The sequence below is a fragment of the Scyliorhinus torazame genome, chromosome 26, assembly GCF_047496885.1.
Source record: "Scyliorhinus torazame isolate Kashiwa2021f chromosome 26, sScyTor2.1, whole genome shotgun sequence".
Taxonomy (NCBI): Eukaryota; Metazoa; Chordata; class Chondrichthyes; order Carcharhiniformes; family Scyliorhinidae; genus Scyliorhinus; species Scyliorhinus torazame.
Genome location: NC_092732.1, coordinates 43,416,406 through 43,443,445, shown reverse-complemented (window position 1 = coordinate 43,443,445; position 27,040 = coordinate 43,416,406). Strand labels below are relative to the sequence as shown.

At 52.4% G+C, this 27,040-nt stretch overlaps 1 protein-coding gene across 7 annotated transcripts in view; it reads right to left on the bottom strand.

The window, feature by feature from the left end:
* Nucleotides 1-3,972: 3,972 nt before the first annotated feature.
* Nucleotides 3,973-27,040, bottom strand: part of LOC140403020 (ankyrin repeat and death domain-containing protein 1A-like) — a 101,663-nt gene continuing 78,595 nt past the window's right edge. For 6 of the 7 annotated variants that reach the window (XM_072490675.1, XM_072490673.1, XM_072490676.1 and 3 more), the window contains 7 exons: nucleotides 26,764-26,862; nucleotides 26,078-26,170; nucleotides 19,893-19,991; nucleotides 18,566-18,661; nucleotides 17,864-18,065; nucleotides 8,949-9,080; nucleotides 3,973-4,135 (listed from right to left, as the gene is read on the bottom strand). In XM_072490675.1, the coding sequence (XP_072346776.1) occupies nucleotides 4,074-4,135; nucleotides 8,949-9,080; nucleotides 17,864-18,065; nucleotides 18,566-18,661; nucleotides 19,893-19,991; nucleotides 26,078-26,170; nucleotides 26,764-26,862 (783 nt within the window). In that variant the 3' untranslated portion in view covers nucleotides 3,973-4,073. The remainder of the gene's footprint in view (nucleotides 4,136-8,948; nucleotides 9,081-17,863; nucleotides 18,066-18,565; nucleotides 18,662-19,892; nucleotides 19,992-26,077; nucleotides 26,171-26,763; nucleotides 26,863-27,040) is intronic. The other variant, XM_072490674.1, reaches the window with a different exon arrangement.

Genomic DNA, 27,040 nt, shown 5'->3' with positions numbered 1-27,040 from the left:
GTAAGCGGCGTGCAGGGCTCCCTGTTCTCCCGGGACAGCGGCGACCTCGCGGGACCGGCACACAACCGCGAAATGGCCCTTTTTCCCGCAGCTCTTGCAGATCGCTGCGCGGGCCGGGCAGCGCTGCCGGGGGTGTTTCGCCTGGCCGCAGAAATAGCAGCGGGCGCCCCCGGTGCGACTTGGCGTTTGGACCGCGCAAGCCTGTGGGGTGTCTGGAGGGGGGGGTTTGTCGCGACGGGTACGTACGGAGCCCAATGGGCTGCCGCGCGGTCGGGGCCGTAGGCGCGGGTATTCCGCGCGGCCACGTCTAGGGAGGCTGTTAGGGCCCGTGCCTCTGAGAGTCCTAGCGACTCTTTTTCTAGAAGTCTTTGGCGGATTTGGGAGGATTGCATACCTGCCACAAAAGCATCGCGCATTAACATGTCCGTGTGTTCGTTTGCGTTCACCGACGGGCAGCTGCAGGCTCGTCCCAAAATCAGCAGCGCGGCGTAGAATTCGTCCATCGATTCTCCGGGACCTTGCCGTCTCGTCGCGAGCTGGTAGCGAGCGTAGATTTGGTTAACTGGGCGGACATAGAGACTTTTCAGTGCTGCGAACGCCGTCTGGAAATCCTCCGCGTCTTCGATGAGGGAGAAAATCTCCGTGCTTAACCTCAAGTGCAGGACCTGCAGTTTCTGGTCTTCTGTGACCCGGCCGGTGGCCGTTCTGAGGTAGGCCTCGAAACAAGTCTGCCAGTGCTTGAAGGCTGCTGCCGCGTTCACTGCGTGGGGGCTGATCCTCAGGCATTCCGGGATGATCCTGAGCTCCATAGTCCTTTTTAGGCACGCTTAATAAATTGTAGCGCACAAAGACTCCGTGAGACGAATAGAGTGAAGTCGATGAGGCTTTATTAAGCGTGTCTGTTCCCCCGCAGCTCGATAGTAGACTGGCCTGCGGGGGAGGACTCCGGCTTCTTATACTCCGCCTTCAGGGCGGAGCTAGAGGTCAACGGCCAACCAGGACCCGGGATCTGTCAGCCAATGACATTAGGGCTTCCAGTCCCACATGACCCCTAATACATACTACCACACCCTCCCACCCGGCTTACTCACTCTTCCAACTTCTTCCATCGGGCAGGAGATACAGAAGTCTGAGAACACGCACGAACAGACTCAAAAACAGCTTCTTCCCCGCTGTTACCAGACTCCTAAACAACCCTCTTATGGACTGACCTCATTAACACTACACCCTGTATGCTTCACCCGATGGCCGGTGTTATGTAGTTACATTGTGGACCTTGTGTTGCCCTATTATTTATTTTCTTTTATTTCCTTTTATTTTCATGTACTTAATGATCTGTTGAGCTGCTCGCAGAAAAATACTTTTCACTGTACCTCGGTACACATGACAATAAACAAAATCCAAATGCAAATCCAAACATAGGAATAGCTTCTTCCCCACAGCTACTAGACTCCTCAACGACTCCCCCTTGGATCCAATCTAATGCAAGGGCAGAATGGTAAACGTGCATTATCTGACCTTGCCAACCGGACAATGGCCTTGTAAATGCTATGGAGTGCCGCCCACGTGTCTTAATATTTCTCCCCACGTATCAGGAGGCTCGACGTCTCAGTGTCCAAGAGGTTTGACATCCCGTGACAACTTGCCCTTGTAGTTCTAATTCATCAGTACCACACTACATGCTCAGTGCATCTCTGAGCTTGCATTTCTTCCTCTTTTATTCCTGACGTACATTCCTTTCCTCACTGCACACAGGTCGATCAACCGCAAATTTAGTTCGATAAAGATAATTGAAGTAAAAGCGATGGTCTTGTAAATGCCAGGCTGGAGTTACGAAGGAGAACCAATGAGAGAGGAGTTGACCCCCTCGCTTACCATTTTCAAATATTGTGCAGTGTTAACAAAGAGAGGGAAATTTGAGTTTGGGTGTTGAGGAATGATGTTGTGCACAGCTCTCGACAGTTGTACCTCGATCTCTGTGTACAGTTCAGCTCACTGTGATGTAATCCATCCTGTCAGGAATGGTGGTGGACAATTAAACAACTCACTGGAGGAGGAGGCTACGCAAATATCCCCATCCTCAATGATGGAGGAGCCCAGCACATCAGTTCATTAACCGAGGGATTGAATTTAAGAGCCGTGAGGTGATGATGCAGCTGTACAAAACCTTGGTAAGGCCACATTTGGAGTACTGTGTACAGTTCTGGTCGCCTCATTTTAGGAAGGATGTGGAAGCTCTGGAAAAGGTGCAAAGAAGATTTACCAGGATGTTGCCTGGAATGGAGAGTAGGTTTTACGAGGAAAGGTTGAGGGTGCTAGGCCTTTTCTCATTAGAACGGAGAAGGATGAGGGGGCGACTTGATAGAGGTTTATAAGATGATCAGGGGAATAGATAGAGTAGACAGTCAGAGACTTTTTCCCCGGGTGGAACAAATCATTACAAGGGGACATAAATTTAAGGTGAATGGTGGAAGATATAGGGGGGATGTCAGAGGTAGGTTCTTTACCCAGAGAGTAGTGGGGGCATGGAATGCACTGCCTGTGGAAGTAGTTGAGTCGGAAACATTAGGGACCTTCAAGCAGCTATTGGATAGGTACATGGATTACGGTAGAATGATATAGTGTAGGTTAATTTGTTCTTAAGGGCAGCACGGTAGCATTGTGGATAGCACAATTGCTTCACAGCTCCAGGGTCCCAGGTTCGATTCCGGCTTGGGTCACTGTCTGTGCGGAGTCTGCACGTCCTCCCCGTGTGTGCGTGGGTTTCCTCCGGGTGCTCCGGTTTCCTCCCACAGTCCAAAGATGTGCAGGTTAGGTGGATTGGCCATGATAAATTGCCCTTAGTGTCCAGAATTGCCCTTAGTGTTGGGTGGGGTTGCTGGGTTGTGGGGATAGGGTGGAGGTGTTGACCTTGGGTAGGGAGCTCTTTCCAAGAGCCGGTGCAGACTCAATGGGCCGAATGGCCTCCTTTTGCACTGTAAATTCAATGATAATCTATGATTAATCTAGGACAAAGGTTCGGCACAACATCGTGGGCCGAAGGGCCTGTTCTGTGCTGTATTTTTCTATGTTCTATGTTCTGTGTTCTAAATCAGTGCAAAACACATAGAAACATACAAATGAGGATCAGCAATAGGGCACTGGGCCCGCCAATAAGATCAGAGCTGACCTGATTTGAACCTCTACTCAACATCCCTCCCTTTCACTCCCTCGCTTATCAAGAATCTACTTAGCTCTGCGTGTAAGATAGTCAAAGAAACTGCTTCCGCCGCCTTTGGAGGAAGACGATTCCAAAGACTCGCGAACCTTTCGAAGGTTTCTCCTCATCTGTCTTAAATGGAAGATCCGTTATTTTGAAATAATGAGCCCCTAATTCCAGCACGACGACACAGTGGTTAGCACTGTTGCTTCACAGCGCCAGGGACCCGGGTTCAATTCCGGCCTCGGGTCACTGTCTGTGCGGAGTCTGCACGTCCTCCCCGTGTCTGCGTGGGTTTCCTCCGGGTGCTCCGGTTTCCTCCCACAGTCCAAAGATGTGCAGGTTAGGTGGACTGGCCGTGATAAATTACCCCTCAGTGTGCAAGGATGTGTAGCTCAGGTTAAGGGGTTATTGGGATAGGGCAGGGGAGTCGGTTTGGGTGGGGTGCTCTTTCAGAGGGTCGGTAGTGTGCCGATGGGCCGAATGGCCTCCTTCTGCATTGTCGGAATTCTAAATCAGGCATTCCTTCGCTCACAGACTAGGGGAGTTTAGAGTAACCCTTGCCTGGGTTGATGTTGAAACGTTATTTTGTTCAAAAGGCCCCTTTCTATTTGATCAAACCTTAACCAACTTTCAATTTATAATTTGGACAAACAGTCAAAGCGACAGGCTCGAATCCGTATTCAGTAGCTTGCTCTACGGCCCTGTCCTGACATGATTCACACTGTTTTATGTTTTGAGCCACTGTGGCCAATCAGTGCTGCTCCTGAGCCTTTTCAAAAAACATCTTTTAATTATGAATCAGCTTTGAAAGATGGCCCAGAAACATTGTTCAGTGACAGCTGCTCTTCCGCCTGTGACGTCTGTCCCATTTTCACATCACCATACATCTCTGCTGTGAATCCTCCTCTGTGTTCACCTGCCTCCGGATTTTCTCTGTTTGGACAATTCGGATAAAATGAACATTCACAAAGAAAATCACATAAAATTGAGTTCATATTCAAGAAAAGAAATGCATTGCTATCTCTAGATTATCCGGATATAATCCGCATTTTCAGATCTATTGAATCAAAATCCTACTTGCTCACTCACCCTCATATAGACGTCCAACTCACCATAGCCATGTTGATTCCATCATAGAATCCCACAGGACCAGATGCTTTTTAATTCCCATTAGACAGAACCCCGATGAACTAGATCCCTATTTACTCCCATCATCAGGAGGCGGCACGGTGGCACAGTGGTTAGCACTGCTGCCTCACAGCGCCAGGGAACCAGGTTCAATTCCGGCCTTGGGTGACTTTGCACGTTCTCCCCGTGTCTGCGTGGGTTTCCTCCGGGTGCTCCGGTTTCCTCCCACAAGTTCAAAGATGTGCAGGTTAGGTGGATTGGCCGTGATAAATTGCCCCTTAGTGTCCAAAGATGTGCGGGTTAGGTGGGGTTATGGGGTTACGGACATAGGGTGGGTTGAGTGGGCTTAGGTCGGGTACTCTTTCAGAGGGGCAGTGCTGACTTAGATGGGCCGAATGCCGTCCTTCTGCACTGCAGGAATATACCTGTGAAGTACACAGGTAGCACTGTGTGGTTAGCACTGCTGCCTCACGGCGCCGAGGTCCCGGGTTCGATCCCGGCTCTGGGTCACTGTCCGTGTGGAGTTCGCACATTCTCCCCGTGTCTGCGTGGGTTTCACCCCCACAACCCAAAGTTGTGCCGGTAGGTGGATTGGCCACGCTAAATTGCCCCTTCATTGGAAAAAAATGAATTGGGTACTCTAAATTTTTTTTTTTAAAAGAAGTGTATAGAATTGCAATGGACCAGATACTTATTAATTCCCGTCATATGGAATCCCAACAGGCTACAGTCCTATTTACTCCCATCATAAGAAGGTCAACACACCAGACCCCATTCATTTCTAACACGTGGAACTACAATCGGCCTGATCCTATTCATGTTCTTCATCCCCAATCCCAATGCACGAGGTCTCTTCCGACTGTCATGCACACTGGGCTAGTGTTTTCCATTTTTCTACAAATGCAAGCGGATTATGGTCAGTCTAAGCTATGTGGGGCTTATTATCAGGCCAGACATCAATTTCAAAATGCTGAAAGGCTTCCTCCTCAATGGTGGCGAACTCTCTTTGGCACCAGCCTCTCTATTCCTGACTTGTCATCCTGTAGTAACACGGCTCCCGCCCCCCAGGTCGCTGGCATCTGTGGCCGTTTTATAGTGTTCGGAAACAGCAGTACGACCCGCAATTTCTCAAACGCTGTTTGGCATTCTGTGGGCCACACGGTTTTTGCTTATTTCCACAATATATTGGTCAAAGTTATCACTATCGTACTGAAGTTTTTCTTCACATCCCGCACAGACCGAGGAACCTCAATCTCCCATTTTGTTTTGGGAATGGGGAAATCTAGTAGTGACCTCACCTTGGCCATCTGGATACCACTTGTCCCGGTCTCACAACCTGCCCAATGCAGGACATGTTTGCTTTGCCAAATATGATTTTGGCCAAATTGATGACTAAATTGGCCAACTGCAGTTTATTTCAATTGTCCTGCATGCTCCTTCCATGTGTCACTGTAAACTACCACATCACGCAAATCGACCATGCAGTTAGGCACCCGAGCCACGACTTGGTACATGAGTTACTGAAATGTAGCTGGTGCGTTTTTTAAAAAATCGAACAGCAGGTTCGATTCCCGGCTCGGGTCACTGTCTGGGCGGAGTCTGCACGTTCTCCCCGTGTCTGCGTGGGTTTCCTCCGGGTGCTCCGGTTTCCTCCCGCAGCCCAAAGCAGGTTGGGTGGATTGGCCGTGATAAATTGCCCCTTAGTGCCCGAAAAAAGGTCAGGTGGGGTTACTGGGTCACGGGGATTGGGTGGAGGCGCGGGCTTAAGCAGGGTGCTCTTTCCAAGGGCCGGTGCAAACTTGATGGGCCGAATGGCCTCCTTCCGCACTGTAAATTCTACGATTCTGTGGCCCTTGGAGTCACAAAGGCGGCAGCTCTGGGCGTTAAAACCCCTTTAATAGATCGATTTTCAGAACGAATGAGGCAGCCTATCCTATCAGTACAGTCCTCCACCCTTGGAATCGGACACAAATCCATTTTGGTGATGGTATTGATTTACCAGTAATCTGTGCCGAACCAGGTAGACCCATCAGGCTTCCACACTAACATGGCATCCATTCCTCAGCTCAATTAACTGATTCGACAACACGTACTGGATTTCCACTTCTATCCCAGTCCCCTTCGCTGGGTTCAGTCAATATGGCTGCTGGTTGACCTATTAATACCCAACTAGACATTTCTCCATATGGGTATTAAAGATGAGTGTTTAATCGCATGTTCTGGTTTTTACCTGTTACCTGACAGGTGTGAAAGGTTCTACAGAATCGCACTACATCTGGTTTAGCACAGGGCTAAATCGCTGGCTTTGAAAGCAGACCAAGGCTGGCCAGCAGCACGGTTCAATTCCCGTACCAGCCTCCCCGAACAGGCGCCGGAATGTGGCGACTAGGGGCTTTTTTCACCGTCACTTCATTTGAAGCCTACTTGTGACAATAAGCGGTTTTCATTTTTCATTTCATCCTGATGACATGGGCCCGGAAAAGTGCCAGAGTTTTCAGAATTCCCACATGTTCTGCTGCTGCTACCCGCGGTATTTCCCTCCAGTATTTGGGCAGTACCACTATCTGATGAACAACCGGCGATTACTCGTCCACAGGTCTATGAAGGTGTCTCCATTTCCTCATCCGTACTCCATTATTAACAGAATAGCCCTCTCGAACCCCCTCAGCCCTAACTTCTGTGCTAACCTGTACAGCTCCTGGGCTTCAATTAATGAAGTCCTATCAAACACTTCCTTGGAATCACCCTCATTCTCAAGGATAGCTTTGGCTATTCCGCCATCCAATTGTGGTGTGGCTTCCATCTCGGGTGGTGGCGGACTTTGTTTATCCATTGCCCCGGACCACACAAAATGGAAAAAAAATCTGGAACTTGCTCCCTCCCGTAGCTGTTCCGTGTCCTTATCTTCCCTCGGACTCTCTGCAATCATGGGTGAAACTATAACTTTCACTCCTCCCACATCACTTACCAAAAGTAAGTCTATTGGTAATTTCTTAACCACTCCGACAACTGCCCTGAACCTGATAAATAATCACACTCCAATTGTACTTCATACAATGGAACTGGGATATAACCTCCACTTATCCCATTCACTAATACCTTCGCTTTCATTGAACTCTCCGGAGGGAAAACCGAAGCCCTCTCCAGGAAGTGTTTGTGGAGCATCTCTGTCCTTCAAAATAGTTATGAGTTTGGCTACATTATTGTGTGAAAATGGGGTGATTTCCTCTTGGACAAAGCCCTGCTTATTTCCTAATCTACCTTATTTGCCATACCTGCTCCCACAGCAGTGTTTACCTTAGGTCTCCTAGTTCTAACTAGAGCTAAACGTCTGCTCTGTAGTTAACTCTACTCTTGTTCCCTGTTCGGAATCCTCCTCATGAACCATGACAAATCTCATGGGTTTTCCTCCCAACCTCCAACATGCTGAATGAACATGTCCCACTCCATTGCGACGGTAACACTTTGGACTTCACCTGCACCCTCAGTGCCTTCCTTCCGGGTCTGAGGTGTCCTACGAGCATTCCCCGCTCTCCATTCCTGACCTTGGCTACCTGCCTTCCTTTCACTCTCCCACTTCCTGTCCTTTCCAAAATTATGAGGGTGACGGAGCACAGGTTTAAAATTATGGATCAACTCATAATCGTCAGCCGTTATTGCTGTTTGTCTAACGGTTATAACCCTTTGGTCCTCAACATGGGTCCTTATCACAGAGGGTAGCGAATTCTTAAATTCTTCCAAGACAATGATACCTCAGATCTTCAGAGGTAGTTCCAATTCCCAATGCTCGTGTCCACCGATTAAAATTGTTATTTTTTTCCCATACATTTAGAGTACCCAATTCATTTTTCTTTTCCAATTGAGGGGCAAGTTAGCGCGGCCAATCCACCTACCCTGCACATCTTTTGGGTTGTGGGGGCGAAACCCACGCAGACACGGGGAGAATGTGCAAACTCCACACGGACAGTGACCCAGAGCCGGGATCGAACCTGGGACCTCGGCGCCGTGAGGCAGCAGTGCTAACCACTGCGCCACCGTGCCGCCCAACCTTTCAAATTCAACAAAAGTCCGCCCCAGCCGTTTCATTAATTTCCAAAACCTTTGCCTTTTGGGCAGCACAGCGGTTAGCACTGTGGCTTCAAAGCGCCAGGGTCCCAGGTTCAATTCCCCGCTGGGTCACTGTCTGTGTGGAGTCTGCACGTTCTCCCCGTGTCTGCGTGGATTTCCTCTGAGTGCTCCGGTTTCCTCTCACAGTCCAAAGATGTGCAGGTTAGGTGGATTGCTCATGATAAATTGCCCTTAGTGACCAAATAGGTTAGGAGGGGTTCTTGGGTTACGGGGATAGGGTGGAAGTGAGGGATTAAGTGGGTCGGTGCAGACTCGATGGGCCGAATGGCCTCCTTCTGCACTGTATGTTCTATGTAATACATGTCAGTGGGGGTCCATGGTCAACACATAGAAATATTCCCAGTGTCCGGGGCAAAATTACCTGGAATTAATAAAAATTGGGTTGATCACATAATTAACAAGAATATTGAGCTGCTTATATCTCATTGGGACCTTTCTAAAAGACACAATTCAGCCCCGCCGCATGAGAATCGTTCTTGATGGTTTTCACCTGCTGCTTTAGCATTTCCAATCTTCACCAGACTCTCATACATCTCCTTGATGGGGTGATTGCCCGAGGTTGCGAAGCCATGAAGCCAAATCTGCAGCATCCGGTATCCATGCTCTTTATAGCTGTTCTTCCCTAAACACAAAATGCAGATCAGGCCGAGGAATGCCCCCCGGAGGTCCGCTAACTGTGAACGCAAATTTGAAATCTTTTTCCCCCCTCAGCGTTGAGCTGCGTAACTGCTGACCAGCTATGCTCGAAACGACAACGTAAAGTCATTATCGCTCTTTGTCAAAGAGTCACCTGGACTCGAATCGTTCGCTCCTTCCTCTCCCTACAGACGCTGCCAGACCTGCTGAGATTTTCCAGCATTTTCTCTTTGGCTTCAGGTTCCAGCATCCACAGTGATGTGCTTTCACCACCCTTCATCTACTTTGTACGCTACATGGCGGGAGTGTTTGACGGAGCATTGTGCTTTGGGGAGTGACATTCTAGTCACGGTCCGACATTAAGCCAGTCTGTTTGTAACTTTGCCGTTATGTTTGGCTGCTGTTGCCAAGCCTCCACCTCTCCGCCCACCTCTCCGCCCACCTCTCCGCCCACCTCTCCGCCCACCTCTCCGCCCACCTCTCCGCCCACCTCTCCGCCCACCTCTCCGCCCACCTCTCCGCCCACCTCTCCGCCCACCTCTCCGCCCATTCACCCAAGTTGGCTCCGGTCAAGAGCAAAGTCTGAATGTTAAAATGCTCATCCTTCTGTTTGCGAGAGGCAGGAATATCGGGAATCCGGGCGAGAGGCAGGAATATCGGGAATCCGGGCGAGAGGCAGGAATATCGGGAATCCGGGCGAGAGGCAGGAATATCGGGAATCCGGGCGAGAGACAGGACTATCAGGAATCCGGGCGAGAGGCAGGAATATCGGGAATCCGGGCGCGAGGCAGGAATATCGGGAATCCGGGCGAGAGACAGGAATATAGGGAATCTGTGCGAAAGGCAGGAATATCGGGAATCCGGGTGAGAGACAGGAATATAGGGAATCCGGGCGAGAGGCGGGAATATCGGGAATCCGGGCTAGAGACAGGAATGTAGGGAATCCGGGCAAGAGACAGGAATATCGGGAATCCGGGCGAGAGGCGGGAATATAGGGAATCCGGACGAGAGACAGGAATATAGGGAATCTGGGCGAGAGGCAGGAATATCGGGAATCCGGGCAAGGGGCAGGAATATAGGGAATCCGGGCGAGGGGCCGGAATATCAGGAATCCGGGCGAGATACAGGAATATAGGGAATACTAGCGAGAGGTGGGAATATCGGGAATCCGGGCAAGGGGCAGGAATATAGGGAATCCGGGCGAGGGGCCGGAATATCAGGAATCCGGGCGAGATACAGGAATATAGGGAATACTAGCGAGAGGTGGGAATATCGAGAATCCGGGCTAGAGACAGGAATATCGGGAATCCGGCGAGAAGCAGGAATATCGGGCATCCGGGTGAGGGGCAGGAAAATCGGGAATACGGGCGACGGCAGGAATATCAGCAATCTGGGGAAGAGGCAGGAATATCGGGAATCCAGTCGAGAGACAGGAATATCGGGAATCCGGGTGAGAGACAGAAATATCGGGAATCCGGGAAAGAGACAGGAATATCGGGAATCCGTGCAAGAGGCAGAAAAATTGGGAATCCGGACAAGGGGCAGGAATATCGGGAATCCGGGCGAGAGTCAGGAATATCGGGAATCTGGGCGAGAGGCAGAAAAATCGGGAATCCGGGCAAGGGGCAGGAATATCGGGAATCCTAGCGAGGGGCAGGAATATCGGGAATCCGGGTGAGGGGCAGGAATACCGGGAATATGGGCGAGGGCAGGAATATCGGGAATCCGGGCGAGAGGCAGGAATATCAGGAATCCAGGCAAGAGGCAGGAATATCGGGAATCCGGGCGAGAGGCAGGAATATCGGGAATCCGGGCGAGAGACAGGAATATCGGGAATCCGGGCGAGAGGCAGGAATATCAGGAATCCGGGCGAGAGGCAGGAATATCGGGAATCCGGGCGAGAGGCAGGAATATCGGGAATCCGGGTGAGGGGCAGGAATATCGGGAACCCGGGCGAGGGGCAGGAATACCGGGAATATGGGCGAGGGCAGGAATATCGGGAATCCGGGCGAGAGGCAGGAATATCAGGAATCCAGGCGAGAGTCAGGAATATCGAGAATCCGGGCGAGAGACAGGAATATCGGGAATACGGGCGACGGCAGGAATATCAGCAATCTGGGGAAGAGGCAGGAATATCGGGAATCCAGTCGAGAGACAGGAATATCGGGAATCCGGGCGAGAGACAGAAATATCGGGAATCCGGGAAAGAGGCAGGAATATCGGGAATCCGTGCAAGAGGCAGGAAAATCGGGAATCCGGGCAAGGGGCAGGAATATCGGGAATCCGGGCGAGAGGCAGGAATATCGGGAATCCGGGCGAGAGTCAGGAATATCGGGATTCTGGGCGAGAGGCAGAAAAATCGGGAATCCGGGCAAGGGGCAGGAATATCGGGAATCCGGGCGAGAGGCAGGAATACCGGGAATATGGGCGAGGGCAGGAATATCGGGAATCTGGGCGAGAGGCAGGAATATCAGGAATCCGGGCGAGAGGCAGGAATATCGGGAATCCGGGCGAGAGGCAGGAATATCGGGAATCCGGGCGAGAGGCAGGAATATCGGGAATCCGGGCGAGGGGCAGGAATACCGGGAATATGGGCGAGGGCAGGAATATTGGGAATCCGGGCGAGAGGCAGGAATATCAGGAATCCAGGCGAGAGTCAGGAATATCGGGAATCCGGGCGAGAGACAGGAATATCGGGAATACGGGCGACGGCAGGAATATCAGCAATCTGGGGAAGAGGCAGGAATATCGGGAATCCAGTCGAGAGACAGGAATATCGGGAATCCGGGCGAGAGACAGAAATATCGGGAATCCGGGAAAGAGGCAGGAATATCGGGAATCCGTGCAAGAGGCAGGAAAATCGGGAATCCGGGCAAGGGGTAGGAATATCGTGAATCCGGGCGAGAGGCAGGAATATCGGGAATCCGGGCGAGAGTCAGGAATATCGGGAATCTGGGCGAAAGGCAGAAAAATCGGGAATCCGGGCAAGGGGCAGGAATATCGGGAATCCGGGCGAGAGGCAGGAATATCGGGAATCCGGGCGGGAGACTGGAATATCGGGAATCCGTGCGAGGTGCAGGAATATCGGGAATCCGGGCGAGGTGCAGGAATGTACGGAATCCGGGCGAGAGGGAGGAATATCGGGACTCCGGGCGAGAGGGAGGAATATCGTGAATCTGGGTGGGAGGCAGGAATATCGGGAATCCGGGCGAGGTGCAGGAAGATCGAGACTCCGGGCGAGTGGCGGGAATATAGGGAATCCGGGCGGGAGACAGGAATATCGGGAATCCGGGCGAGAAGCAGGAATATAGGGAATCCGGGCGGGAGACAGGAATATCGGGAATCCGGGAGAGAAGCAGGAATATCGGGAATTTGGGCGAGGTGCAGGAATATCTGGAATCCGGGCGGGAGACAGGAATATCGGGAATCCGGGCGAGAAGCAGGAATATCAGGAATCCGGGCGAGGTGCAGGACTATCGGGAATCCGGGCGAGGTGCAGGAATATCGGGAATCCGGGCGAGAGGCAGGAATATCGGGAATCCGGGCGAGGTGCAGGACTATCGGGAATCTGGGCGAGAGGGAGGAATATCGGGAATCCGGGCGAGAGGCAGGAATATCGGGAATCCGGGCGAGAAGCAGGAATATCGGGAATCTGGGCGAGGTGCAGGAATATCGGGAATCCGGGAGAGAAGCAGGAATATCGGGAATTTGGGCGAGGTGCAGGAATATCTGGAATCCGGGCGGGAGACAGGAATATCGGGAATCCGGGCGAGAGACAGGAATATCAGGAATCCGGGCGGGAGGCAGGAATATCGGGAATCCGAGCGAAGTGCAGGAATATCGGGAATCCGGGCGAGGTGCAGGAATATCGGGAATCCGGGCGAGGTGCAGGAATATCGGGAATCCGGGCGAGAGACAGGAATATCGGGAATCCGGGCGAGGTGCAGGACTATCGGGAATCTGGGAGAGAGGCAGGAATATCGGCAATCCGGGCGAGAGACAGGAATATCGGGAATCCGGGCGAGAGACAGGAATATCGGGAATCCGGGCGAGGTGCAGGACTATCGGGAATCCGGGCGAGAGACAGGAATATCGGGAATCCGGGCGAGGTGCAGGACTATCGGGAATCTGGGCGAGAGGCAGGAATATCGGGAATCCGGGCGGGAGGCAGGAATATCGGGAATCCGGGCGAGAAGCAGGAATATCGGGAATCTGGGCGAGGTGCAGGAATATCGGGAATCCGGGCGAGAAGCAGGAATATCGGGAATCTGGGCGAGGTGCAGGAATATCGGGAATCCGGGTGAGGTGCAGGAATATCGGGAATCCGGGCGAGGTGCAGGACTATCGGGAATCCGGGCGGGAGACTGGAATATCGGGAATCCGGGCGAGGTGCAGGAATATCGGGAATCCGGGCGAGAGGGAGGAATATCGGGAATCCGGGCGGGAGGCAGGAATATCGGGAATCCGGGCGAGAAGCAGGAATATCGGGAATCTGGGCGAGGTGCAGGAATATCGGGAATCCGGGCGAGAAGCAGGAATATCGGGAATCCGGGTGAGGTGCAGGAATATCGGGAATCCGGGCGAGGTGCAGGACTATCGGGAATCCGGGCGAGAGACAGGAATATCGGGAATCCGGGCGAGGTGCAGGAATATCGGGAATCCGGGCAAGAAGCAGGAATATCGGGAATCCGGGTGAGGTGCAGGAATATCGGGAATCCGGGCGAGGTGCAGGACTATCGGGAATCCGGGCGGGAGACTGGAATATCGGGAATCCGGGCGAGGTGCAGGACTATCGGGAATCCGGGCGAGAGACAGGAATATCGGGAATCCGGGCGAGGTGCAGGACTATCGGGAATCTGGGCGAGAGGCAGGAATATCGGGAATCCGGGCGGGAGGCAGGAATATCGGGAATCCGGGCGAGAAGCAGGAATATCGGGAATCTGGGCGAGAAGCAGGAATATCGGGAATCCGGGTGAGGTGCAGGAATATCGGGAATCCGGGCGAGGTGCAGGACTATCGGGAATCCGGGCGGGAGACTGGAATATCGGGAATCCGGGCGAGGTGCAGGACTATCGGGAATCTGGGCGAGAGGCAGGAATATCGGGAATCCGGGCGGGAGGCAGGAATATCGGGAATCCGGGCGAGAAGCAGGAATATCGGGAATCTGGGCGAGGTGCAGGAATATCGGGAATCCGGGCGAGAAGCAGGAATATCGGGAATCCGGGTGAGGTGCAGGAATATCGGGAATCCGGGCGAGGTGCAGGAATATCGGGAATCCGGGCGAGGTGCAGGACTATCGGGAATCCGGGCGGGAGACTGGAATATCGGGAATCCGGGCGAGGTGCAGGAATATCGGGAATCCGGGCGAGAGGGAGGAATATCGGGAATCCGGGCGGGAGGCAGGAATATCGGGAATCCGGGCGAGAAGCAGGAATATCGGGAATCTGGGCGAGGTGCAGGAATATCGGGAATCCGGGCGAGAAGCAGGAATATCGGGAATCCGGGTGAGGTGCAGGAATGTAGGGAATCCGGGCGAGAAGCAGGAATATCGGGAATCCGGGCGAGGTGCAGGACTATCGGGAATCCGGGCGAGGTGCAGGAAAATCGGGAATCCGGGCGAGAGACAGGAATATCGGGAATCCGGGCGAGGGGCAGGAATATCGGGAATCCGGGCGAGGGGCAGGAATATAGGGGATCCGGGCGAGGGGCAGGAATATCGGGAATCCGGGCGAGAGACAGGATTATCGGGAATCCGGGCGAGGTGCAGGAATATCGGGAATCCGGGCAAGAAGCAGGAATATCGGGAATCCGGGTGAGGTGCAGGAATATCGGGAATCCGGGCGAGGTGCAGGACTATCGGGAATCCGGGCGGGAGACTGGAATATCGGGAATCCGGGCGAGGTGCAGGACTATCGGGAATCCGGGCGAGAGACAGGAATATCGGGAATCCGGGCGAGGTGCAGGACTATCGGGAATCTGGGCGAGAGGCAGGAATATCGGGAATCCGGGCGGGAGGCAGGAATATCGGGAATCCGGGCGAGAAGCAGGAATATCGGGAATCTGGGCGAGAAGCAGGAATATCGGGAATCCGGGTGAGGTGCAGGAATATCGGGAATCCGGGCGAGGTGCAGGACTATCGGGAATCCGGGCGGGAGACTGGAATATCGGGAATCCGGGCGAGGTGCAGGACTATCGGGAATCTGGGCGAGAGGCAGGAATATCGGGAATCCGGGCGGGAGGCAGGAATATCGGGAATCCGGGCGAGAAGCAGGAATATCGGGAATCTGGGCGAGGTGCAGGAATATCGGGAATCCGGGCGAGAAGCAGGAATATCGGGAATCCGGGTGAGGTGCAGGAATATCGGGAATCCGGGCGAGGTGCAGGAATATCGGGAATCCGGGCGAGGTGCAGGACTATCGGGAATCCGGGCGGGAGACTGGAATATCGGGAATCCGGGCGAGGTGCAGGAATATCGGGAATCTGGGCGAGAGGGAGGAATATCGGGAATCCGGGCGGGAGGCAGGAATATCGGGAATCCGGGCGAGAAGCAGGAATATCGGGAATCTGGGCGAGGTGCAGGAATATCGGGAATCCGGGCGAGAAGCAGGAATATCGGGAATCCGGGTGAGGTGCAGGAATGTAGGGAATCCGGGCGAGAAGCAGGAATATCGGGAATCCGGGCGAGGTGCAGGACTATCGGGAATCCGGGCGAGGTGCAGGACTATCGGGAATCCGGGCGGGAGACTGGAATATCGGGAATCCGGGCGAGGTGCAGGAAAATCGGGAATCCGGGCGAGAGACAGGAATATCGGGAATCCGGGCGAGGGGCAGGAATATCGGGAATCCGGGCGAGGGGCAGGAATATAGGGGATCCGGGCGAGGGGCAGGAATATCGGGAATCCGGGCGAGAGGCAGGAATATCGGGAATCCGGGCGAGAGACAGGAATATCGGGAATCCGGGCGAGGGGCAGGAATATCAGGAATCCGGGCGAGGGGCAGGAATATAGGGGATCCGGGCGAGGGGCAGGAATATCGGGAATCCGGGCGAGGGGCAGGAATATCGGGAATCCGGGCGAGGGGCAGGAATATAGGGGATCCGGGCGAGGGGCAGGAATATCGGGAATCCGGGCGAGAGGCAGGAATATCGGGAATCCGGGCGAGGTGCAGGAATATCGGGAATCCGGGCGAGGTGCAGGAATATCGGGAATCCGGGCGGGAGGCAGGAATATATTGGGAATCCGGGCTTGAGACAGGAATATCGGGAATCCGGGCGAGGTGCAGGAATATCGGGAATCCGGGCGAGGTGCAGGAATATCGGGAATCCGGGCGAGGTGCAGGAATATCGGGAATCCGGGCGAGGTGCAGGAATGTAGGGAGAGCATTCGAGAGTTTGGATACGGGACAGAAATCATTGTTAAACGAGGTTAGTCAGGAGCTGCCACTCAGAACAGTTCATCCAATCCTTGAGATTATTTTACGTGCTCCAACTGAAGAGCTGGGTGTGAAATTCCAACAGTCAACGGTGTGTGTTGTAAGAAACGGAGGTAGTGTTAACTCATAACTCATGGTCATCATCCCGTGTGGAACTGGGTTGAGGGAACGTCAAGTCCTGATAGAATGTCGTAGTGTTTTGGTTCCTGTTAAGTGATCGCTGTCTGTGACACTTGTAAGAGGACATTTTCCTTGTCACCTACCATCATGTTCAATTGTTTAGGCAGACATGTGTCTTGCGTTTAGGTCAGGCTGATATTAGTCAATGCTTAATGCGACCTGTCTGCTGAAGCTGCCTTTGCATGCTAAGTTTGAGTCCCGATAAGTTGTGTTGCTGTGTACTTTTCATAGTGAAGTAGAAAGGATAGCAAAGAAGCCGCTGTGATGTTAAAGTTGTGATAATGGCTGTCATCCACAAAGGCTTGGAAAGCCGAAACCGGTTAAAGTGCAAGGCAGTGATTACCTTGACAGCCGCTAGTAGGCATCTTTGACACAGACAGCCAGTCTTGAGTTTTAGTGAGTGAAAGCAGGTCAGATCTCAATAACTGTTTAAAGATCTCTGGGCAGCACGGTAGCACAGTGGTTAGCACAATTGCTTCACAGCGCCAGGGTCCCAGGTTCGATTCCCGGCTTGGGTCACTGTCTGTGCGGAGTCTGCACGTTCTCCCCGTGTCTGCGTGGGTTTCCTCCGGGTGCTCCGGTTTCCTCCCACAGTCCAAAGACGTGCAGGTTAGGTGGATTGGCCGTGATAAATTGCCCCTTAGTGTCCAAAAATGTTTTTTCATAGTGCAGAAGGAGGCCATTCGGCCCATCGAGTCTGCACCGGCTCTTGGAAAGAGCACCCTACCCAAGGTCAACACCTCCACCCTATCCCCATAACCCAGTAACCCCACCCAACACTAAGGGCAATTTAGCACGGCCAATCCACCTAACCCGCACATCTTTGGACTGTGGGAGGAAACCGGAGCACCCGGAGGAAACTCACGCACACACTGGGAGGACGTGCAGACTCCGCACAGGCAGTGACCCAAGCCGGGAATCGAACCCGGGACCCTGGAGCCGTGAAGCAATTGTGATATCCACCGTGCTACCGTGCTGCCCTGGGGTTTGGGTTGGGTCACGGGGATAGGGTGGAGGTGTGGGGTGAGGTAGGGGGCTCTTTCCAAGAGCTGGGGCAGCCCTGCTGGGCTGTACAATCTATGACTCTGTTTCCCTGATCAATTGCCTCGGCTTGTCCCCCCTAGTTTGCCTGATGTGACCGACATCTGCTCCGGGTACCTGTCCATTGAGTCTCCATGGCAATGATATGTTTGTTGGAAAAATCCCAGTGCTCGGCGAGCTTCTTCCAGTCGCCTGCCTTGAGATGCTTGGTGGCCAAGATCCACAACACAGCACGGATGTGGTTCAGATCCTGCACGCAGTTCAAAGTCAGATCCAGTGCTGAACCTCCCTGTCCTTCAGCACCAACCTCCCAGGTACCCTGAGGGAAAAAAGTAGAAGGACAGTTCACCTACAACAGTGTGGGGCCCATTCAGGTAGACAATGGTTATTGGAACTGGGGGGGGTCTGGGGGGGCGTGAGCCAGCCGAAGGTTGGGACTATTTCGCGGGACGGGTCCCCCGAGCGGCCGCCGTCACGTAGCACGCACGGCACCCCCCCCCGCACGCGCGGCCACGGACCCAGCAATTCTCCCGGGCGTATCGGCAGCGAGGAGCCGCGTGCTCTCCACCCGCCCCCAGCAAAACGGGGAATCGGTTTGCCGCTTTGTCCTGACGTAACCGTTCCCACGCCGACGGGGCTGTATAGCCCCAGAATCGGACAATCCAGCCCCCTGTCCACCTTCTTGGGTAGAGATCAAAGGTCCCACGCCACCATCCAGGGAAATTCTCCCCGTCCTCTGTCCTCTCTTCAAAACCCTTCACCCACACCCTCATTCACAGCTCAAAGTTCACAACACACTTCACCCCCAAGCCACCTTACCAGCTGTCTTGCGTTGAACCTTTCCGTCTTTATAATCATATCAACCAGAACTGCGTGTTGTCCCCGCACAGCGAGATCCAGCGCTGTCTTCCCCTGCTACGGATAACATTCAGAAATCACTAAATGTTTCATGAATCGGCAAAGAAAGTTGGTCCTCGGCTTTAAGTTCCAAGGAACAGCAGAAAATCCCCGAGCTGTTAATCGGCAGCAAAGGCAGGGTTGCTGAAACAGCAGCGTACATGAGCGAATCGGACACAAAGCCACCACCTGGACAGCTCCAATAGCAGGAAAGCCAGAGTCGCGAAAGCGAAGGAAATGGAGGGCACTCATCACTCAAGCTGGCTCTTTGGTGATCCACGTCGAATCTGATTTACCGGGACCGGCTGTGTTGAGGTTTGTTCCAAGGTCGGCCTCACGCACAACTGCCTGTCTGAGTGACAGATTCGCAAACTCATTTCTCACATCCTCGTTCTGTGGCCCTCAATTGGCAACCCGGCCAGAGGAACACCAGCTAGCTATCACACACCCCTAAACCACAGGTCAGTTTTAATCATCTTTATCGTCACAAGTGGGCTTACATTAACACTGCAATGAGGTGACTGTGAAAAGCCCCTAGTCGCCACATTCCAGCGCCTGTTCGGGTACACACCGGGAGAATTCAGAATGTCCAATTCACCTAACAGCACATCTTTCGGGGCTTGTGGGAGGAAACCGGAGCACCCGGAGGAAACCCACGCAGACACGGGGGAGAACGTGCAGACTCCGCACAGACAGTGACCCGAGCCGGGAATCGAACCCGGGACCCTGGAGCTGTGAAGCCAAAGTGCTAACCGCTGTGCTACCGTACCGCCCTGCAAGTTCTTTACAGGGAAGAAATCAGGAGTGGCTCTCACAGCACCGAGGACCCAGGTTCGATCCCGGCTCTGAAAATGAAATGAAACGAAAATCGCTTATTGTCACAAGTCGGCTTCAAATGAGGTTACTGTGAAAAAAGCCCCGTCCGTGTGGAGTTTGCGCATTCTCCCCGTGTCTGTGTGGGTTTCGCCCCCACATGGTGAGATGGTGAGACAGAGGATCAGGGGTGGCGGGGGGGGCTTGAGGCGTGGCGAGAGAGGACTGATCCACTCTCATTACCAAGTAAAGGCACGTTGTGGGTTTACAGGCAACAATATATGCTGCGTGGATTTCTTACATTGTGTGAGAACACATGTGCATGAATACTTATCCTAACGACCTGCAGCATGAGAGCATCGTGCACGCTCGCAATTTTAAATGCCGGCTCCGTGCTAACTCCTGTTAAGCTGCTGAGTGCGTAGTTCGTCCTCACCTTGTCCTGAAGCTGTAAGTTAATGTTATTTTTGAGGAGCATCTCCACAATTGCGAGTTGTCGCTTCTCTACCGCCAGGTGTAACGCACTCTGCTGCCTCTGTGGATAGAGACAGAAACATCCACCCCTGTGACAAAGGTAAGGTCCCAAACAATGTTTTATCCCCGTTGCAGGTGACGCTGATGCACAGAAACCCAGACATACCACTCAGGCACCTTTCAGCTTGTCCCAGTTAAGGTACTTTGTAAGCTGTAATGACAGGTATATAGGTATACCAGTGAAGGGTTCATTATTACACCTCAGTGTAATTCAAACACTAGAGGGCACCAGCAGTTCCCAGTATAAATATCAGACCTCAGGGAATCTTGGGTAGTGTGTTAGCAGAGGAGAGAGATAGATCAAGGACTAGTCTAGCTTAGAGAGAAGTAGACATCATTCGTAATACTTAATTATAGATGACTGTTTAACAGACTCAATCTTACTTTATTAATAGTTATAGCTCTGTAGAGTGTGCGAACTCTATTTCATTTAATCAGCCCATCAGACCATTCTGGATCACAAGGCAAAGAATAATGACATATTATCACAAAGTGTAACATGACACAAGCTGGGCAAAATGATTTGAGGGGTACTGACCATTGAAATAAATAGATTGCTTACAAAAAAGAACCAGAGTGAATATTGGTCGTAACGTGCCTTAAAGGAGAAAGCAGGTTACCAGGGAGTATAAGAAGCGTTAAGAGGAACATTGAAGCACTTTCACTGCTGGCACGTACATTCAGGAATGATAAAGAGTGGAGATAAAGTGGACATAGATACTTCCTCTAGTAAGGCATTTCGAGATCGAGAGGTCATAATCTCAGGATAAGAGGTAGCAAATTTAAAAGAGAGTTGAGGGAAAACTATTTCTCCCAAAGGGCTGGGAAGCTGGGCAGCACGGTAGCACAGTGGTTAGCACAGTTGCTTCACAGCTGCGGGGATCCCCGGTTCGATTCCCGGCTTGGGTCACTGTCTGTGCGGAGTCTGCACGTCCTCCCCGTGTCTGCGTGGGTTTCCTCCGGGGCGCTCCGGTCACGTGGCCCGAGGGCAGGGGTGGGGGCTTCATTCGGGGCTGGGGCACTGTGTGCGGACGGTCCGGGGGGGGGGGGGCGCGCGAGCGGCCGAAGGGGGGGCACTACTTCAGCGGTCCGGTTCCGCCGGCTGAGTCCGCCGTGGGCCGTAGCGGCAGCTGGAGCTGGGAGCGCCATGAGGCCGCAGTGCTATCCACTGCGCCACCATGCCGCCCGCCTGTGTCAGACGTAAGCTAACTCCTAACCATGTTTTCCAGTGAGACTGGAAGCCAAACACTTTACCTCGGATCACTTCCTCACCTCGCCATTGAGAATCGGCTCAGGAGATAGATGAGGCTCTGTGGGCTGATGCCCTGGGTAGGGTTAATTCTTCCTCCTCTTGCGCCAGGCTCAGCCCAATACAGTTCAAGGTTACTCACAGAGCGCATATGACAGGGGCGAGGCTGAGTAGGTTCTTTGGGATGGAGGACAGATGCGGGAGGTGCTCGGGAAGCCCGGCGAATCACGTCCATATGTTCTGGTCGTGCCCGGCGCTGGATGGGTTCTGGAGGGGTCTCGCGAGGACGGTGTCCAAGGTGGTGAAAGTCCGGGTCAAACAGAGTTGGGGGCTGGTATTATTTGGGGTATCGGACGAGCCGGGAGTGCAGGAGGCAAAAGAGGCCGGTATTCTGGCCTTTGCGTCCCTGGTAGCCCGGCGGAGGATCTTGCTCATGTGGAAGGACGTGAAGCCCCCGAGCGTGGAGGCCTGGATCAATGACATGGCAGGGTTCATCAAGCTGGAGAGGATAAAGTTTGCCTTGCGAGGGTCTGTGCAAGGGTTCCTCAGGCGGTGGCAACCGTTCCTAGACTATCTCGCGGAGCGTTAGGAGGAGGTCAGTGGCAGCAGCAGCCCAAGGGTGGGGGGGGAGGGAGGGGGGTCTCTTTCGGGGGGGGGAATTCGGGTGGGTGGGGGGGGGCTTCCCTATGGGTACCTTTGAATATCATATGGGGGTTACTGTATATGGGGGAAACCCAATGTATAAGTTTTGTATCATTTCTGTCTGTTGCGTTTGTGTTTCTTTCATTTTGTTATTGGGGGGGGGGGGGGGGGGTTTGTTCAAAATTTTGTTGGAAAATTTGAATAGACATATTTTTTTTTTTTAATTTAAGAAACTGAGAATTGGCTCACTTCATTGAAGGACAAGGCTCCCTTCCTGTCCAGCGGAATCTGACTGGAATCTGCTGGATGGTAGCTTTCGTAAGGATAAGCAGACAGAAAAACACAACAATTACCCAAATCTTCGGGAAATCTTGACCCACAAAATCTTGAGACCAGGGAACTGTTTTACAAACATAAACTGATGGAAGCATATCATCGAATCATAGAATTTACAGTGCAGCAGGAGGCCATTCGGCCCATCGAGTCTGCACCGGCTCTTGGAAAGAGCACCCTACCCAAAGTCAACACCTACACCATATCCCCATGACCCAATTGATGTGTTGGGTGCCCTGGATCCGTGGAACACATACAGCCCACCAACACTTAAAATACTGCAACACTATTTTATTAAGTTAGAAACTGTTGAACATACTTTCACTGTGGGTTAACACGATGTTACATTAAACTAAAGACCTATGCCTTGTCCTAACCAGTCTATGCACTCAGCACATGGTGAGGATCTGTGCTGTAAGCTGTAAGCTCTGTCCTTGTAGGAGGCTGCATCCCGAATGAGCGGGAACTCTGATGCCCCCTGTCTTTATAGTGAGTGTGCTCTAACTGGTGATTGGCTGCGGTGTTGTGTGTGTCGATTGGTCCCGCTGTGTGTCCATCAGTGTGTGTGTCTGCACCGTGATATACTGGTGTATATTATGACATCCCTCCCTTTTACAAAAGAATGTATTAGAATAGAGTAGGAGGGATAAATCGGCGGGTAGTGTGTAGGGGAGAGGAGCGGGCATGTGCAGTATGGTTTGATTGAAGTATTGGTTTTATATTGATGTTTGCACATTTCGTTATCTGTAACTGTTTGCAATGCCAAAAAATACCTCAATAAAATTGTTTGTTAAAAAAAAAAAGAATGTACGTGTGTGGCAATAAATAATGTATGGTGAGGATGTTCCTAACTACGTGTGGGGTGCGAAGACATATTTACAGGACTACGTACATGAGAACTAAGCTAGTTACATGGGAAGGTGCCTGGTGCAGAGAAGCAACAAGAATAACGAGATCAACACGATATACAAACCAGGGAAACGATCAAACAAAGCAGCGAAACAATTCCGAGAGTCTATAAGTCCGCAAAGTTCATAAATTAATTCTCTGAGGTGGGCGACAAATTCTGGTTGACCGTCAGGGTGGCACACCACTCATCGTCTGGATCGATGCTGTATACCGATAGAGGCTGGATTCTTTGCTTCGGGGACACCCTGATTTTTGTAACGATACCGATTCGAAAAGGCGCCTTCGGGTCCTCGGTGTCAATATCAGTAGGTCCGCATCGGACTCGGTGACCGTGGGTTGAATGGCCCGGACATTCCTGCGAGGCTGGCTGGAGCGACGAGAGTTGGCAGGCTGAGCTGATCTGCATAAAGCAGCAGAGTGACCAAGTTTGCCACATCTGAGGCATCGTCGGGATTTGGCAGGACATTGCCGCTTTAAGTGGGCGGAGCCACAGTTGCCGCACGTTGTAGCGTCAGTACGTTCGCTGCGCCACAGCGCATGCGCGGTGCGGCCGTACGTGGTGCGCGCCTGCGTGGTACGTTCGTCGCCGTCCCCTCGTTCGGTGCGCACAAGCCCGGGAGTCCGTGAAAAGCGCGCGAAATGGCCGCCCTCATCCAGGCTGAGGCCCTGCAGTTGCTCGATTGCTTGGACCCGTTCTGCCTCGTGGGGACCTCGCCGCGCCGTTTCAGCCGCTTGGATGTGGGAATACCGACAAGTGGCGTGTTCGTGTAGCACGCAGGTCTCGATGGCGGTCGCTAGGGTGAGCTGCTTCACCTCGAGGAGCTGCTGGCGTAGGGGGTCCGACTGAACCCCGAAAACGATCGGGTCGCGTATCAGGGAGTCGGAGGTGGGCCCGTAATTACAGGACTGCGCAAGGATGCGGACGTGGGTGAGAAAGGACTGGAAAGGTCCATCCTTACCCTGCAAACGCTGTTGGAATACATAGCGCTCGAAACTTTCATTCACCTCTATGTTGCAGTGAGTGTCAAACTTGAGGAGGACCGTCTTGAATTTTGATTTATCTTCACCATCAGCAAAGGTGAGAGAATTGAAAATGTGGATGGCATGGTCCCCGGCCGTGGATAGGAAGAGAGCGATCTTCCTGGTGTCTGAGGCAGCTTCCCGGTCTGTGGCTTCAAGGTAGAGCTGGAAGCGTTGTTTGAATATCTTCCAGTTGGCCCCCAGGTTACCGGTGATGCGGAGCGGCGGCGGCGGGCGGACGCTGTCCATTTTGCAGGGTGGCTGTATGCTGGTGGAAGGCGGATCACTTGCAGGTAGGTCTAAGAAGTTCTAACATCCCTCAGCTCCTGGTACCATGTTGTGTTGGGTGTTCTGGATCCGTGTAACACATACAGGCCACCAACACTTAAAATAGTGCAACACTATTCTATTCAGTTAGAAACTGTTGAACATACTTTCACTGTGGGTTAACACGATGTTAGATTAAACTAAAGACCTATGCCTTGTCCTAACCAGTCTATGCACTCAGCACATGGTGAAGATGTGTGCTGCAGGCTGTGAGCTCTGTCCTACTAGGAGGCTGCATTCCGAATGAGCGGGAACTCTGATGCCCTCTGTCTTTATAGTGCATGTGCTCTAACTGGTGATTGGCTGCGGTGCTGTGTGTGTTGATTGGTCCCGCTGTGTGTCCATCAGTGTGTGTCTGCACCATGATATACTGGTGTATATCATGACACCAATAACCCCACATTACCGAGGAATGTGACTACAAAGCAAATCTAGGGAACCAACAGGAACTCAAAGATGGGCAGCACGGTAGCACAAGTGGCTAGCACTGTGGCTTCACAGCGCCAGGGTCCCGGGTTCGATTCCCCGCTGGGTCACTGTCTGTGCGGAGTCTGCACGTTCTCCCCCGTGTCTGCGTGGGTTTCCTCCGGGTGCTCCGGTTTCCTCCCACAGTCCAAAGATGTGCAGGTTAGGTGGATTGGCCGTGAAATGAAATGAAAATGAAATGAAAACCGCTTATTGTCACAAGTCGGCTTCAAATGAAGTTACTGTGAAAAGCCCCTAGTCGCCACATTCCGGCGCCTGTTCGGGGAGGCTGGTACGGGAATTGAACCGTGCTGCTGGCCTGCCTTGGTCTGCTTTAAAAACCAGCGATTTAGCCCAGTGCTAAACCAGCCCCTGATAAATTGCCTTTCGTGACTAAAAAGGTTAGGAGGGGTTATTGGGTTACGGGGATAGGGTGGAAGTGAGGGCTTAAGTGGGTCGGTGCAGACTCGATGGGCCGAATGGCCTCCTTTGCACTGTATGTTCTATGTTCAATGGACAAGTGTGTTGCTATAACAAATCTGATTTCCATTAAAAAAGATGAAATCCGTATTTTAATTTGGAAAATGTGATAGACATAAACTTGTTAAAACTACCCCTCAGGCTATAGAAAATGGTTTCTGTAAATTCTGTCAACAAATAACAATAATCTTTATTGTCACAAGTAGGTTTACATTAACACTGCAATGAGGTTACTGTGAATATCCCCTCGTCGCCACATTCCGGCGCCTGTTCGGGTACACTGAGGGAGAATTCAGAATGTCCAATCCACCTAACAAGCACGTCTTTCGGGACTTGTGGGAGGAAACCGGAGCACCCGGAGGAAACCCACGCAGACACGGGGAGAACGTGCAGACTCCGCACAGACAGTGACCCAGGCCGGGAATCGAACCCGGGACCCTGGCCCTGTGAAGCGACGGTGCTAACCACTGCGCTACCGTGCCGCCCCCTGAGTCCAATTGCCTCCACACCCATTTCAGTTTCTTCCCATTGATAGAAACGGAAAAATACCTGAAGAAAATAGGAATTTAAAAACATTTAACTTGGCAATTTAACAATCTTTAACTGTTTCACTCCAGTTGGGTTTAAAGGTTCACATTACCCCAGTGGTCACAAGAACCTACGTGGTCACCAATGTTGATGTCGCACCCGGCGTCGACCAAGAGCTTGACAATCTGAGCAAAGTTGTGTTTGACCGCGAGATGGAGACTGGCAGACTGTCAATCATAAGACAAAATGGCACAATTAATGTCAATCACAGTCGGTGAAACAGTCGGTTGCTTATTATTCTCTGTCCCCCCCCCCACCCCCACCCTCAGAAAGTCTGACCAAATCAGACACAATTCAATGTCCGTAGATCGATTAAATCAATGAGAAATGGGGCTATCCTCCATGTGAGGCTACGTTAGAGGCGACAATATGGATTGACGCCAGACTTGAGTAGTGTCATGGTGACAAGTTAGCCATTCGGAACATCTCCTCCCGTCTTCTCCCCAAACTTTGCCACTCCTTTTCCAAAGGCATCGGTCACCCTCTAATGCCTCACCCAAGTGGCTATCCTTCATGCATAAGCCCAGCCAATTTGTATTCAACAGGGTTTCAGTAGGAGGCAAACAAAACCCTGTCACCATTCGAAATCTGTGCAGTAGCCTCTGAATTCTGATCAGACGTGGGAACCCTGGCTGATTTTATTTTGTTATTTTATTGCGGGATTCTGCGACCAATTGGACCCCGTGGCTGAGATCAGTTAATTCAGCACAGATGAGGGTTGCTCAGAGTTTACGGAGAGGTGGTAAACGCTCTTCCTCACCTTTCCCACTGCATTCACATCGATTCCTTCCTCCACCAGTAAACGACAGACGTCTTGGTGTCCCTGTCTCACTGCGTAGTGTAGAGCATTGAGGTTTTGCTGATTAAAGAATCAAGAATTAGACCTTCACAGTAAATCTACCAGTAATAGCGTAGTGACAGCCAAAGGTTGGCTCCATATCGGTAAGACACAGGGGGCGTCATTCTCCGACCCCCCGCCGGGTCGGAGAATGGCCGTTGGCCGCCGTGAATCCCGCCCCCGCCCCCGCCGAAGTCTC